This window comes from Vanacampus margaritifer, chromosome 3, assembly GCF_051991255.1.
Source record: "Vanacampus margaritifer isolate UIUO_Vmar chromosome 3, RoL_Vmar_1.0, whole genome shotgun sequence".
NCBI classification, from domain to species: Eukaryota; Metazoa; Chordata; class Actinopteri; order Syngnathiformes; family Syngnathidae; genus Vanacampus; species Vanacampus margaritifer.
This window is the reverse complement of record NC_135434.1, coordinates 17,486,299-17,500,216: the sequence shown is the minus strand read 5'-3', so window position 1 is coordinate 17,500,216 and position 13,918 is coordinate 17,486,299. Positions and strand designations below refer to the sequence as shown.

The 13,918-nt window shown below is 39.8% G+C and overlaps 2 protein-coding genes across 2 annotated transcripts in view; one reads left to right on the top strand and one right to left on the bottom strand.

Annotated features, from left to right (window-relative positions):
• inpp5jb (inositol polyphosphate-5-phosphatase Jb) overlaps window positions 1-8,804 on the bottom strand; it is a 21,290-nt gene extending 12,486 nt beyond the window's left edge. Inside the window, exons 1-2 of the mRNA XM_077561926.1 lie at window positions 8,348-8,804; window positions 871-1,379 (exon numbers count right to left, since the gene is read on the bottom strand). Coding sequence (XP_077418052.1) covers window positions 871-1,367 — 497 coding nt within the window. The 5' untranslated portion in view covers window positions 1,368-1,379; window positions 8,348-8,804. The remainder of the gene's footprint in view (window positions 1-870; window positions 1,380-8,347) is intronic.
• A 1,290-nt stretch (window positions 8,805-10,094) lies between these two features.
• On the top strand, window positions 10,095-13,525 carry selenom (selenoprotein M). Its single transcript, XM_077562541.1, has 5 exons — window positions 10,095-10,279; window positions 11,810-11,845; window positions 12,449-12,483; window positions 12,786-12,864; window positions 13,001-13,525. Exons 1-5 carry the CDS (start codon window positions 10,187-10,189, stop codon window positions 13,235-13,237), a joined length of 480 nt encoding a protein of 159 aa, XP_077418667.1. The 5' UTR covers window positions 10,095-10,186; the 3' UTR covers window positions 13,238-13,525.
• The last annotated feature ends 393 nt before the right edge of the window (window positions 13,526-13,918 follow it).

The following is a 13,918-nucleotide window of genomic DNA, read 5'->3' as shown; positions in this document are numbered from 1 at the left end:
TGGCATCTGTGGCAAAATATTTTGGGGACAGTGAATCTCGTTTGAAACACAAATATTCATGATGTACTTTCTATACTTAACAGCAGACTGTGATCTCTTTCTTTCATTCAAATAGTTATTTCACATAACTGATTAAAGTGGAAAATGTAGAGCAAATACACAAAAAGAAACGTGTGTATTTTTTTGGTCAAAACACTATCAGCCTTAATGGTGCATCACTGCATCAGAAGTATCAAGTGGGTTTGGACCATATGCCAACTTCATAATGAAACACCCATAACACAGTGCCATCACAACAAAGGACTTCATCTGAAAAAAATTGGAAGATTTTAGCCAAATCAATTACCAGACCTCAACCCAACAGAGCATGCATTTTACAACTTGAAGAGGACACCGATGGGTCGCAGGCTATTGTAGGTTATTTTATTTTTATCTTGTATTATTATATATTTAGTTATTTTTTGTATTTTATTTTATTGTTATTATTTATTATTATTTTATTTATTGTTAGCTATTTATATTGATTGTTCTTTATTGTTATTGCAGTGCATGTAAGGCTTATGCCACCAACTATGAAATGTCATTCACTTTAAATAATTTAATAATGGCCATTCCAATACTTTTGCTTACTTGAAAAGTGGGTGGCTTCAAACAAAAGTGTTTAACACATCAAAATGTAACATTATATTTTTTTTCTTTCGTGTTTTGATCTGAAACCCAAATATCTTCAGTATAAAGAAAAACAGAGGAATTGTCCGTGCCGTTCCATTACTTTTGGAGAAGACTAATGCTTGTACGCAGCATTGAATGCCTTTGTGGCTGTCAGTCTATTCTTATATTGAGGATCTGTGTAGTGGTCAGGGAACTTGCCTGAAATCTTCCACAGTCTGCGCCTGAGTGTCGGCCGTGCCCGCAACAGACAGAGCTCTGTGGGCGTGAGGGTACAGGTGAGGGGGTACAGACTTGCTTAAAGGCGGGTAGGGCACTGAGGCGGCCCTGACCGCGTGATGCCCCGGACCTTTTGGACCGACTTTGACGTGTGGACCAGGCCGGTCCCCCGAGGCCCTGACGGGTGGGCTGGAGCCAGCTTTTGTACGACTTGCCACGGCGCCATCGGGATCGCATTCGCCCTGGGCGGCATCGCCTCGTGTGGGTTCCGCTTTGGGTTCGCATACGTCAAGGGAGCTTTCCACTCTGGCACTTCTCTGGGGCCGCCGAGGCCTGGCAGTAGCAGCGGGCGGCCCAGTGGTGGGCTCGCATGTTGGATCTGAAGGATGTGCTGCAGTAGTTTGAGATGTTACCGTGTCTGCTGCTTCAGTCAACTTGTCTATTGGCATCTGGCTTTGGACAATGTCGTCTTGGTCCATTTCCTGTGGTCTCTGTCACACAAAGAAGACACAAATTAAGCAATGTTGACATTGAAATAATTTGTAGAAAGCTTTAACGCGCGATTAATGACCGTCTCTTACTTGGAGGACCTGTACTGGGGGAATTCCAGGAACAACGTAGCGGACACGTCCATGTCAAAATTGAACAGTAATACATTTAATAATAATGCATAGATTTGTGGTCAAGTTGTATTTTACAATTTGTATTTTATTTTATTATTTTTATTTGTTTCTTCATGTTAACTCATTTGCTCTTAAAAACATATAATTACGTTCTATTTGAAGTGTTTTAAGTGTCCCAAAGATTTCTTTATATTTTGTTTTTTATGCTAGAGCATACAGAAGGCTTTGATGCAGCCTCGACTGCAAAGAACGGTTCATAAAATGATAGATATTACACAAACAGCCAGCAGGTGGCAGCAGAGCAAAAGAGATCAACCAGGGCCATGTTGAGAAAATGCTCTTTTACTCACATTTCTAAATAGATTTGTGAATAATGATGAAACTTAGCTATATTCAAATGCTAATTGCTACAAAATGGAAACAGATCAAAACAAACTTTAGACTCTAATCTTTCTTTTGGTAGGTTCCGTGTTTTTATAGCAATAGAACACAATATTCTGTGGGCATTGCAAAAATCAGTTAAAATCCAGTAAAACAGCCGGGAGCGAAGGGGGTTGCTTCAGTGAAAATGGCTGGGAGTGAATGAGTTAAAGATTAGATAGATACACTGAGCTGTCATCGTCTTACAAATGCAATTATGCGATCTAGTGGCAGAAAAATGACCTCAACACAAATCAATATCACACGTTTTTTACATTACTGTACATATTTTAAATTTTAACTCAATTTTATTATAAAAATGCTGTATGCAGCCATATTTCTATTAGTTTAATATTTTTCCCACTTTTATGTTAAGAGTATGAAAACTAAAAATATTTTATTGTACATTTAGAACAGCTATAAAATTTGTGATTAATCGTGAGTTAACTACAGTATTAAAGTCATGCAATTAATTACAATTTAAAAAAAATCCCCTGACACCCCGAGTATGCATGTTTTGTGGCAGACAAGATAAGACCTGTGCACATGGCACACCGTCCCCTCTTGCTTAACGTATCTACCTTTCCTGCAGTAACCAGGGAGACCTTGGTCACTTCCTATCAACTCAAAGCACCTGACAAACACTAACACACCAAACACAAGGAGGACTGCTTGAGCCAGTCCACGGTACAAGAAGACACAGTAGCTACAGCCAGAATGGCAAGAAAGAAGGAATTTAAAATCCCATTAAGTCAGGCAAAAACTTATTTAATCCTTGAATAATAATTCCATCCCATGCTGAGGGACAACAATGCCAAGACATAATTGAGATTTTAATTAAAACCAAGTAAGAGTTACAATATATCTAAGAATAATATGATGATCCTGATAATGAAAACGATGACGCTAAGATGCAATCCAATTTCTCACTTGTTATATCCCCTTCACCAATACAGCAGACTAAAAGGAAGACATCGATTTCTTAGCTGTGACAACCTGACCCAGATCCATTAGTCTGTGTGCAGAATGATGTAAGTTTGCATTATTATGATTTTTTTATTATCACTTCATTCTCTCATGTGTCCAACCAAACTATGTAACAAATGATGAACTGATAAAAATAAAACAATAAAAATAAACAGCACTGTGTCACGATTACACATGACCTTGAAGAGAAGGTGACCGGGACTTGACGCAGAGAGCTCCACATGCTGCTCTTATCTTTGTCTTGGAGCAACGTGTTCCCATGCTGCCATGTATGGCTCTTAGCAGGGGAGGGCTTTAGAATGGAGGGCAATTCAACTGTGCTCACGTGGCAGTGGCACAGTGGGTGGGTCCAAAATGATAAGAGGAGAGATGGACAGTTGAGCAAGGCGTCCCATTTTTGTGGCATGAAATGCTTCCTTGGGGCACTCTCTATTTCGCCAAGATTTAATCCGCCGCTCGCCCCTCTCTCTCTTGCACCGTCTCTAATCCTCGCTCTCCCCTTCCATTTGACCTAACTTCCATGTATTCAATCATATGACTAATTGTCTTCATCAAGACTCAAAGCAGTTAAGACTTGGCTGTTCACATACATATTGTCACTTTAATATTAATAGACAAGCATAGATAATAAAACGGCACTTTAAATCATGACCTGTAAAGTGTCTAAAATATGGCGACAGACCTTAATAAATCCACTTTATGCACAGTGAAGGGCAAAATGACAAAAAGAAACACTAACACATCAGAAGGACATCTTGAGGTCAGATGGAAGCTAAGCCACACAGGAAAATAAATATTCAGTACAGCTGATCTTCTTTTTTTTTTTTACGTATGTCACAGAGCAAAGCAAAATGTATTTTCCGCGCCAGGAACAGTCAGCACAGATTAGCATTTCCTATTCTGCTCACGTCCGCAGAGGAGCGAGTGGAGCAATTTGATCATAACAAATGTGTCATGGTGTTTACATGCGCCCGCCTGAAGGCGAGCGGCTATAGAGTAACTCAAGGAACGAGCTCCATCTAGTCCTGTGTAGACCCCCAGGTTGGTTTCTGACAACATCGATAGCTTTGAATGACTACTGATGGTTTTATTTTTGAGTTAATGAGAAGTCATGCGCACATTCGGATAACACGCAATGTAATTTGTATCTGAATTTCTAGTGCACAACTGCATTTAGAGCACCGATGGGCAACTGGCGGACATGAGCCAAACACTCGGAGTAGCCCTGTAAATATTTTCGAAGATAAAAATACACCCTGTGTTGCCAACTCCCCAGTAAAGGAAAGTAGTTATTGGTTGTCCTAAAAGCTGCTAGAAGTCACTAAATGATATTATCACCTCATTTGTATAATAGACCATTTGCATGTAATTGTAACGGACGCTGTAGGAGAGATGAATAATAACATCATGGGAGCGGCAGAGAGTGAGTAACAAACACCCTAAGTTACCTGTCACGTCGGAGTCTCCAGGACACCAGAAAAAGTCGCAAGATTTGGTGCTAGTCACTTTTGACACATGAAAAAAAAAGTCACCAAGAGGCTTTGGAAAGTCGCCAGATTAAGCAAGAAAGTCACCAAGTTGGCAACACTGACTACACCATTGCTTTCAAAAGTACACAAACAGCAATTTTTGTTTGCCCCACAAGAACCGTTGACAGTTCATTTGAAGCGCATGGGGAATTATAAAATTTGTGTCCTCCAAAAAAATGGATGGATGTCAACACTTAATAATGTTACAAATGTGCGCTTTAACTGGACTTAAAGTTTTATAGCATCTTTGAATGGGAATTTTTTTATGCATTTGCACAGGAAAAAACAACAAAACTGTCAAAGGGGGGGAAGCTTGGGGACCCAAACGCGGGAAGACAAGGCGAGGAGGCAGAGGCCCAATCAAAAAAAAAGGAATTGAATTTCTATGAAAAAAAAGCGATCTTCCAAATTACAAGATGAACCAAAACATGGGCGGTACTAACAAGGAAAAAACGAGCAGCATGACATGGGGAAAACCAATGAACCCACACAGACAGAGGGGAGACAGCAGACTAAATACACAAACACTAACAACACAACAAGACACACCTGGGCAAGACACAAGTGGCTGAGGGCACTGATTGGATAACACGAGGAAGGGCAGGATCACGCTTAACAAGACAAGGAAGACACACAAGGAAAACAGAATCTAAACATGACAAAAACGATATGTGGTTATTTTTGTCTGCTTCTATGCCTTTGAAGTTGCACTTACACTTATGTCCATTTTTGCCATTTATTTTTTATTTTTGGGATGTTTGCATTCAGTTTCATCCCCAAAACATACAAATGTAAAAAAATAAAAATAAAAAAAAGACAAAAATGTTTTTTTACATAGCAGCGACCAAATTTAGAGTGTGTGGTGCACATATTTTGTCCTATTTAAAATTGCGTCTTTATCATATATTTGGTTAGGAAGTATGCGGTCCATTGAGGGGCCCCCAGTAGCGCTAATGAAAAATTGTGGCCCCCTCCATTGTTTACATTGCCCACCCCTGGTTTAGTATAATACACATTTTGGACCCCCCCCAATCAGAACTGAGCAGTTAACGTAATTGGTGTTAAGATTATAAGGGGGTCTTGGGAAAAATGTCTCCCCTATATATGGAGTTCCCTGGACCATAAAAGTCTGCACACCCCTGTGATATACTATTCATGAAGCGTCCAGTTGAGTGTATACAGTGGAGTCACACTGTCATGTGCAAGTGTAGTCTCCAACAGTGACTATCATGTTTGGTCCACATTGCCTGGTGTTTCATTTTGACATCGCGGCCAAAAGAGAGCGTTGTCATCTAGAGCCTCCAGGGCCGTATGTCCCTGGGGGGGAGGGGGGGCACCAATGTTGACCTTCACGCTAATGACATGCTGCCACAGCTGGAAATGTTTCCTCCAGGTCCTAGAGCCTAACCCACAGAAGCACTCGGGCATCATATTCCTGATCAGCCACAGCATCAGTGACAGGATGTCAAATCTATTTAGTTAATAATACAGAATTAAATATCCATCTTCTATCCCACACATGAACACTAACACCTATTGACACTCACACTCTTCACTTAACCTATCACGTATCATAGATATGATAATAAAAGTCAAATCCCGTGGTACACTTTACAACATCCACAGACAACAGCTTATTGAGACCGAGATCATGTACAGGGAAACCTGATAAGGAAGTCAAACTGATACTCACCTAGATGCAGGCACTAAAATCCACAGTATAAGTGGACTGAAACTTGAGCTAGAAGAGTCTAATTTATGTACACTCATGTCTGCAAAAGGCTGAGTATCTACAAAGAGTCGCTTCACTGCCCACATGTTCCTTCCTGTCAAGACCAAAGCAAAAGCGTTGCACAAGTATCACGACATCTTCGGAACGTTTTACTTCTGAGGAAGTCATTGAGCGATATTCAAGGCCAATTCAACTCAAATAAAATCAACGAAGCACACACATGAGCACCAAGTCAGATACGAAATTGCATTGAATGTTTGCAGGACATAAGAGAACTTAAATGAGCGCACCACTGTAGCTTGCAACACCTGACCAATGATACAGTACATAATGCAAATGTGTCCTGTCAGATCCACGTTAAGCGAGACCCAGAGTGTGACCCCAGGTCAGAGCTCATTTGCATATCGCGAAAAAAATGACTCACGTCTCCGGCGGGTACGTATTCATGCGGCCTAATTACAGAACGGCTTCAAGGACATTTGAGTGATTAGACAAAGAGGATGAGAGTCACTTGATTCCCTGTCGTGCCGTCATGATGCTTCTTGAGTGTGTATATGCATTTTGTATATACAGTATTTATAAAAAATAAAATAAAAAAAGAGTTTGTAAAAGTATATCAGAACTGCTCTTGCAATTAATATGAAAAGCTGTTTGAGCATTTATTTGATAAGTCCATGTCAGTAGATTTTTGTCCTCACTAGTAATTAGTATTTTTTGCACAATTTATACTAGCAGTACAATTGCAGTGAATGCTACTAGTGAGGCAAAACTACTAGTGGGCATTTGGGTGCAACAAGTAGGGTTGTGGAGGTTACTAGTGTATGGCACACGCCTATTAGTTGGACCCAGTAATGGCCACTGGCGGACTAGTAGGCCAAAAACTGGTACGAGCACAATGAGAACGAACCCCTGCAATTCACTGGAGGGGACCTGTGTGTATTTTACACCCTCCCAAAGGGTTGTAATTGCTTATTGATGCCACAAGATGGCATCAAAACACTAATTAAAATAGATTTCCTCAACTCACTTCAACATATGTGGATAAATGGAGCAAAAGCAGTGATTAGTTGAGTTTTTCTGAAGATAACAGATAAAAAGAATTATCTTCTAGTGAGGACAATAGCGCATACTTGTACATGGACCTTAAAAAGGCGAGTATGCCGTTTTAAACAGCAGCCTAAAAGATTTTGTCGTTTTAGTTAACTAACTAGTCATTTTGACTTTAAAGTAGAGCTGTCATTTAATTACAGATTTTTTTAAATCAGATTAATCACATTTTAGAATTTTGATTAATCACAATAAATCACTTAATAAAAAAAGCTTTTTTTAATCAACATTTTTTGCCCACCAAATTTAAAGAGCATTATTTTTTCAACATTTAGTGTGAAGAGGACGTCATCTAGCTCTTTTTCTAATCAGTTAATTACTTGCATAATTTAAAATAGGGGGGAGAATGACCCCAATAGTTTGACATGAACAAATATTCTGAATGCCATACGCAAACATATATTAAATGCTTTACTTTAATGCATGTAGTTATGTTTATTGCTCAAACACAACCTGTGCTACCTTTAACTTAACCATCCGCTGTCAAAATTAAGTGTGATTAATCTGCGTTAATACATTATTAATGAATTAGTTAATGCTTTAACTTTAAGGACAGCACTACTTTAAAGTAGTACATCATATGTGAGCTGAATTGTAACCCCAAAGAAGCACATTTTTAGTAATGGAACATATATGTAAACGTTACTGGTGTGCCCGTGAATGCACGACAGACATAAATAATAACATCTGACTTTGATTGGTTGTTTTTTTTCTCTCGGGTATTGTAGTTTCTTGTATTAAATTTGAGGTATAAAGTCTGGGCAGGGACAGTTGATTTCTTTCCACATATCATGTTTTTTTTATGTACTACAGTACTGTCAAGTCATGATGACAAAAAAGTGATTTCTTTCTCCCTTTAAGGTGGATATCAAAGATATCAAATGAATGCTGAAACCGCTTTCCATATACTTGGCGTGTGTTAAATGAGCTTGCATTTAGATGTGAACGCCAACAAAAGCGACTCATCAGTGCAATTGTCATGCACACAGACGAGACACAGTTACACCATAAATCCAAAGATGACGTAGGCACGCCTGCGGGTGTTTATAATCGTCACTCACCTGTTTTGTGCTGATTTTAAAATCCTGATAGTTCTTCAAACGTTACACACACACACACAAAAAGCTTTCTCAGGTTGACTCTAAAAGACAAGATTGTTGGCGACAGCATCGGCATCCCAGCCCGCCTGTCGTCCTCGGCCAGAGGGAGCACAGGAGGTGGGGTGGATGCTGGAGACACACGGCAGGCAGGCAGCAGGCTACATCTCTCGAACACACAACCTCCTCCTCCTCCTTCTCCTCCCGCTGGGTGTTAAAGAGGCACAAGCACCGCCGTGCTGCCTGCCACCGAGTGTCCTTCAAACCAGCCTTATTATTAGCCCGCTTCCGGAAACCACCGGTGAAGGACACTCGACTACAACAAGCGACTGTGACTGCACCGCCAAGTGACACCTTCTACTAGCGTTGCACAGGCACGACCCCCACCCCGCGCCCGCACCAACGGCTTCTGTTTGTGGGTGGACCAAACGCCGGCTGCTGGGACATGATTGGACCGAGATAAGATAAACTCAAGGGGCTACAGCGGCGTTTATTCGGCGGAGAATTCAAACCACGCCGCCCCCTGGTGGTCACAGTGGTGAAGTGCACAAGCAGGAAGAGCACTACCTGGTTAAACAGACACACACGGGCAGGGACGTATTTAGTCATTTGGGGGCACAAGGCGAGTCATCTCATGGGGCCCCAACACGATCAGCAGTTTTATTTTCATCGCTACCGCATCCTCCACTGCAGACAATGACAGCAATTCTACTGCAACTGGCAAGAGGGTCTTGCTGTTGGTTACCCATATTTGGCGTCACTTTGAAAAAGGTTGAAATTGAAACAGTTTTGATTTTAAAAAATAAAGTTTGATTACCTCTCGCCTTTTCCTCTTTTCCACCCCAATTGGGTAACGCCGCTTCATTTTCTTCACAACCGCGCCAACAGGTTTGTTTTGCAGCTGTCTTCCTGAATCAAGTCTGCTCATGTGCAGTTGAATAGTGCCATGTATGAGGGGGTGGGGGGTATATAATCATAATAGATCAGATTTGGATTTTTTTTTGTTTTTGTGTGTGAATTAAGACAAAACCCCCAAAATGCTTTAAATCAGATAAAACTTTAGGAACACAGATTAATGAGAAATTTCAGGGCCACAGGCACTGTGTTTGTGTGCCTGTGTTTGCTATTTTTAAAGAAATTTATCGATCTTTTTGGGTGCAATTTTTAAAAGTACTTTGCCACACACAGCCATGTCCAACTTGAGGCCCAGGGAGCCAGTTCTGGCCTACCACATCATTTTATGGCTCTAACTAAAGAAAGAAAGAAAAAAACGTCAACGTCATAGGTATTGCAGAATTGATTTGTTGTTGTTTTTTTCATAAAGAAAGGAATTCTGCACCGAAATTGCAATTGCAAATTTTGTGGCGAAAAAAATAATTGTAATACAGCATCTGTAGACAACAATTGAACACTAAATGTACATGGTAGGCTTTTTAAAATATTTTCCTTGCACTGATTTTCCATGGCTTCTGATTTATCTCAAGATAGATAGATAGATAGATAGATAGATAGATAGATAGATAGATAGATAGATAGATAGATAGATAGATAGATAGATAATTTATATTATCCGTTAACCTAATAAAAAGTACTGCATTGTAATGAAAATATAGCTTCTCCTTCGACCACGCCCACTTTCTTCCAGCGGTAAACCTTTGACGTGGCACGCGATCCGGATGTGACATCACCAAGTACGATCCTCCCCCCGCTCCTCCTTCCTCATCCTCACTTCTGCTGCACATCTTCAGGTGTGCGCGGCGTTCGTAGCAGTTTGTGGGTGGCCGCTGGTTCTGGTTCCGAACAATGTGGCTGCTGCTGCTCAGTCTGCTTTCCTGTGCGTCTTCAAATGAGGTGGACGTCAACAAGCTGGACGGCCTGGCTAGAGCCAGGGTGGAGGTACTGTACAGATCAGAGCGGCTTGGCCGTGGGGGTTCTCGCTTTACGACATTTCGACAGTTACGAACGAAGCGAGAATACATATACATTGACCTCATACACAATTTTGCTGTAATTATGACTTTGTAGTTAGCATAGGTTAGTGATGGACTACGCCGCGTTCCGACGTACGTACCGAAGCGGTCGTAAACGGGGGAACCACCTGTAATGATTTCAATTAATGTTTTCTTCTGCGTTTGGCGTGAAAGAATGCCGGTGTGTGCATGCGTGAAGAGTATTAAACAGCTACAGCACAAAAAACAACGTGTTGGCAAAATAGCGTGTTCCTACGTGCAATATATGTACGTTTAAAGTACTGTACATAGTATGCAGAATAGGACGTGTGTAGGTGGGATGAAATATTGGAAAGCAACATGAGGTATTTCCTCAGGGAAATGCCAGTAACTGGCTTGCCTCCATAGTTTTAACAAAAGCGTGCTATCTGTCACTATTGTTGGGTCGGTTACGCCCGCAACTCGAAACCCGGATCTCACGTTTCCATAAAATAAGTTGAGCGTCTTCCCCACAGGGCATGGAAAGTTAAGGAAGGAATGGAAATGTTTCCGAAGTCACAAGGATTTTGGTAATTCTGGTCAGAATGAACCTAAAATACAACTTTGAAATGTACGTGTCCAACATTTGACTGTGATATGGTCCTTTATGTTTTTGCTTTGTTTTTTGTAAAACGCTGGTTGCTGTTAACTTTGATGATCAACTTCGTATTACAGAGCAACAAGTTGCACAACTGTGAATTCAAAGTGTATAAGTTACAGTGCTTTTTAGGTTTATTTTTAAATTTACCCCAACAATATAATGTACAGACAAATTAAGAATAGCCCAAAACATATTTGGTGAAAAGCCTAATACTCAAAAATATAAAATATGAACGTGCAAATTAAGATTGTCCAACAATATCACTAATACATATTGAAGGCAAATGTAGCCACAAGAAATGGTCTTCAATTAACTTTCTTTGTTTACAATTGACACACAATAGGCTTATCAGAAGTTATCCAAATGATTACTTAAGTATATGTATTTAATGTAGTAGTAAATGTAGCACATTACTATCCACCTCTGATTTTCATTTTATTAGTCTAAGCAAAGCTTGCAGCTGATGTTAATTTAATTTAATTCAAACCCCTGTCCCTGGTTGAGCTTTTACACTTGATACACAATCAAAACATTGATAACCTTCAATGGCAATCATATTGGTGGGCATATTGTTATGTAGCCAGGATTCAGTCAAACAGGTAATCCAAGATGGAGTCCATAAGGAAAGTGGAAATTTGATCCCTTTTAGAGATCAGGCTTTTGATGTTTAATTGCCCCCTAGAATTCCCTTTGGTTTGCACTTGAGTTCCCGCAGTCGTCTGGCGTGGTTAACAGTTTCGAAGAAGCAATGCCACTTTTGTGTCCTTTTAGCCAGGTTGTTTGATATTGTCCGTGCGTTGAAATATACAAGTGTTTCTAATGATTGTCTCTTTCCAGACATGTGGTGGATGACAGTTGAACAGGCTCAGAGAGGTAAAATTATGTCACAATAAGAAAAATGTCCTTCCTTAACTCATTCGCCGCCATTGACGGCAATAGTCGTCATAAATTCATTTGAACTATTTCTATTAGTTTAATATTTTTCCCCACTTTTGTTAAGAGTATGAAAACCATTTTTTTTTTTTATCGTATTAGAACAGATATAAAATTTGTGATTAATCGTCAGTTAGTAGTGAAGTCATGCGATTAATTACAATTAAAAATGGTTTAGGGCCTGACGCCCCTAATTTTAATTATTTTTTTCTTAAAAAAATATATTATTAAAAATTGGGGAAAAAAATATTACAATTCAATTTTTTTTAAAGAAAATATATATATATTTAAATCTTCTTATCTTATTTAATTAATCGCATGACTTCACTAGTTAACTCACAATCACAAATTTTATATCTGTTCTAAATGTACAAAAAAATGTTTTCTAGGTTTTGATACTCTTGACAAAAGTGGAAAAAAATATTGAAAAAATGTTAAAATGAATTTATGACGTCTACAGTCGTCAATGGCAGTGAATGAGTTCAAAATGTTCATCATCTCTGGAAGACATGTCACTGAAAGTCCACTTTTTTTTGTGTGCAGGTCAAAGCCTTTGTGGTCGAGGACATTCCGCTTTAGTATCCTTTAGCCACAAACCTCTTGACAACTGAGATTGAAAATGAGATTTAACTTTGAAAAAGGAGATGTATGGAATAATAGCATAATAATCCTGAGGGATTATAATCAGTTTAATCGAATTAAGACTGTCAAATATTGGGACAAACAATTGTGCTCTTACTGTATTTTTCAAATGTGCTCTGTTGAGACAATCTAGAGATATAATGGCACTGATCACAGCAAATCAAGTAGTAGCCTTGTGCACAGTACTGCCTGTAATCATCATTGGACATCCATCGGCCCTTGACCAGGACTCCCTCAGCCATAACCTGGTGATGAAGCACATTCCTGGGGCCGACCCTGAGCTTGTCCTCCTGAACCATTACTACGAAGAGCTTGATGTAAGTTCATTGAAATGTCTGCACATGCTCAGTGAATAACTGATGGCAGGTTGCAATTGCACTACATTGTCTTTTTAGCAACTGCTAGGTGATCTAATCATTGGTGTCATGGTAAACACATTTTTGTTTTCCTCAGCGGATCCCCTTGTCCGACATGACGCGCTCGGAGATCAACGAGCTTCTGAACAAACTGGGCTTCTACAAAAAGGCTAATGCAGATGACGAAGTGCCAGAAGAGTTCCTCTTAGCTCCCGCCAAAGACAGCCCGTTTAAAAATGAGCCAACGTCCAAGTCCACCACCGCCTTTGTGGTCACTCAGAATGACGCCGCCGCCTCAGAGCTTGAACCCGAGGCCCAGCGCACTGAACTATAACAATGCTACATCCAATATGGGACTGCAAAAAAAAATAATCTTGACTTTTTTTTTTTTTTTTTTGAACCGATGTAGTTCATGCCATTTGTCGCCATGTGTCGACTGTCTTGTTTGCCTTACTTGTGTCCATTTGCTTCCGACCCACTGAGCTACTTAATGAAGCCGCAGGCTAAAAATCTGCTGATTGGTCTGAGGCTGATGCTACATGTAACTGGTGGGTGGGCTGGCTACTAAACGCAGTAAGATTCAAGTGTAACCACTGTAAAAGAATAAAATGTTGCCAACAAATGCTTTATGGTTTTACTTGAGAAAGTTGACAATTGGGGTGAGTACAGGCATGTACAGACCCTTTAAAAAAAAAAGTAAAACCTTTGTCCACAATTGAAGTGATTACAAGTAATTGTTTATTTTTTATTATATCATTTGGGCTTCCAGCTCATAAAACCCACAAAAACAGGATTTTAAAAAATATCGTGGAAAAGTTACATTTCCATTCAGAAAGTCAAACTTTCATATAGATTCGGGGCTCACAATTTAAGTGATTTCAAGTAGTTTTTTTTTTTTTAAAACATAATTAAAAAAAAAAAGGCATGTGAATTTCTCAAATGTTCTGCATTGGGGGTGTTTTCCAAAAAGGAACCCCTTTGGCTTAATCACTGCCTTTGTTCTTACTAGAAAAAA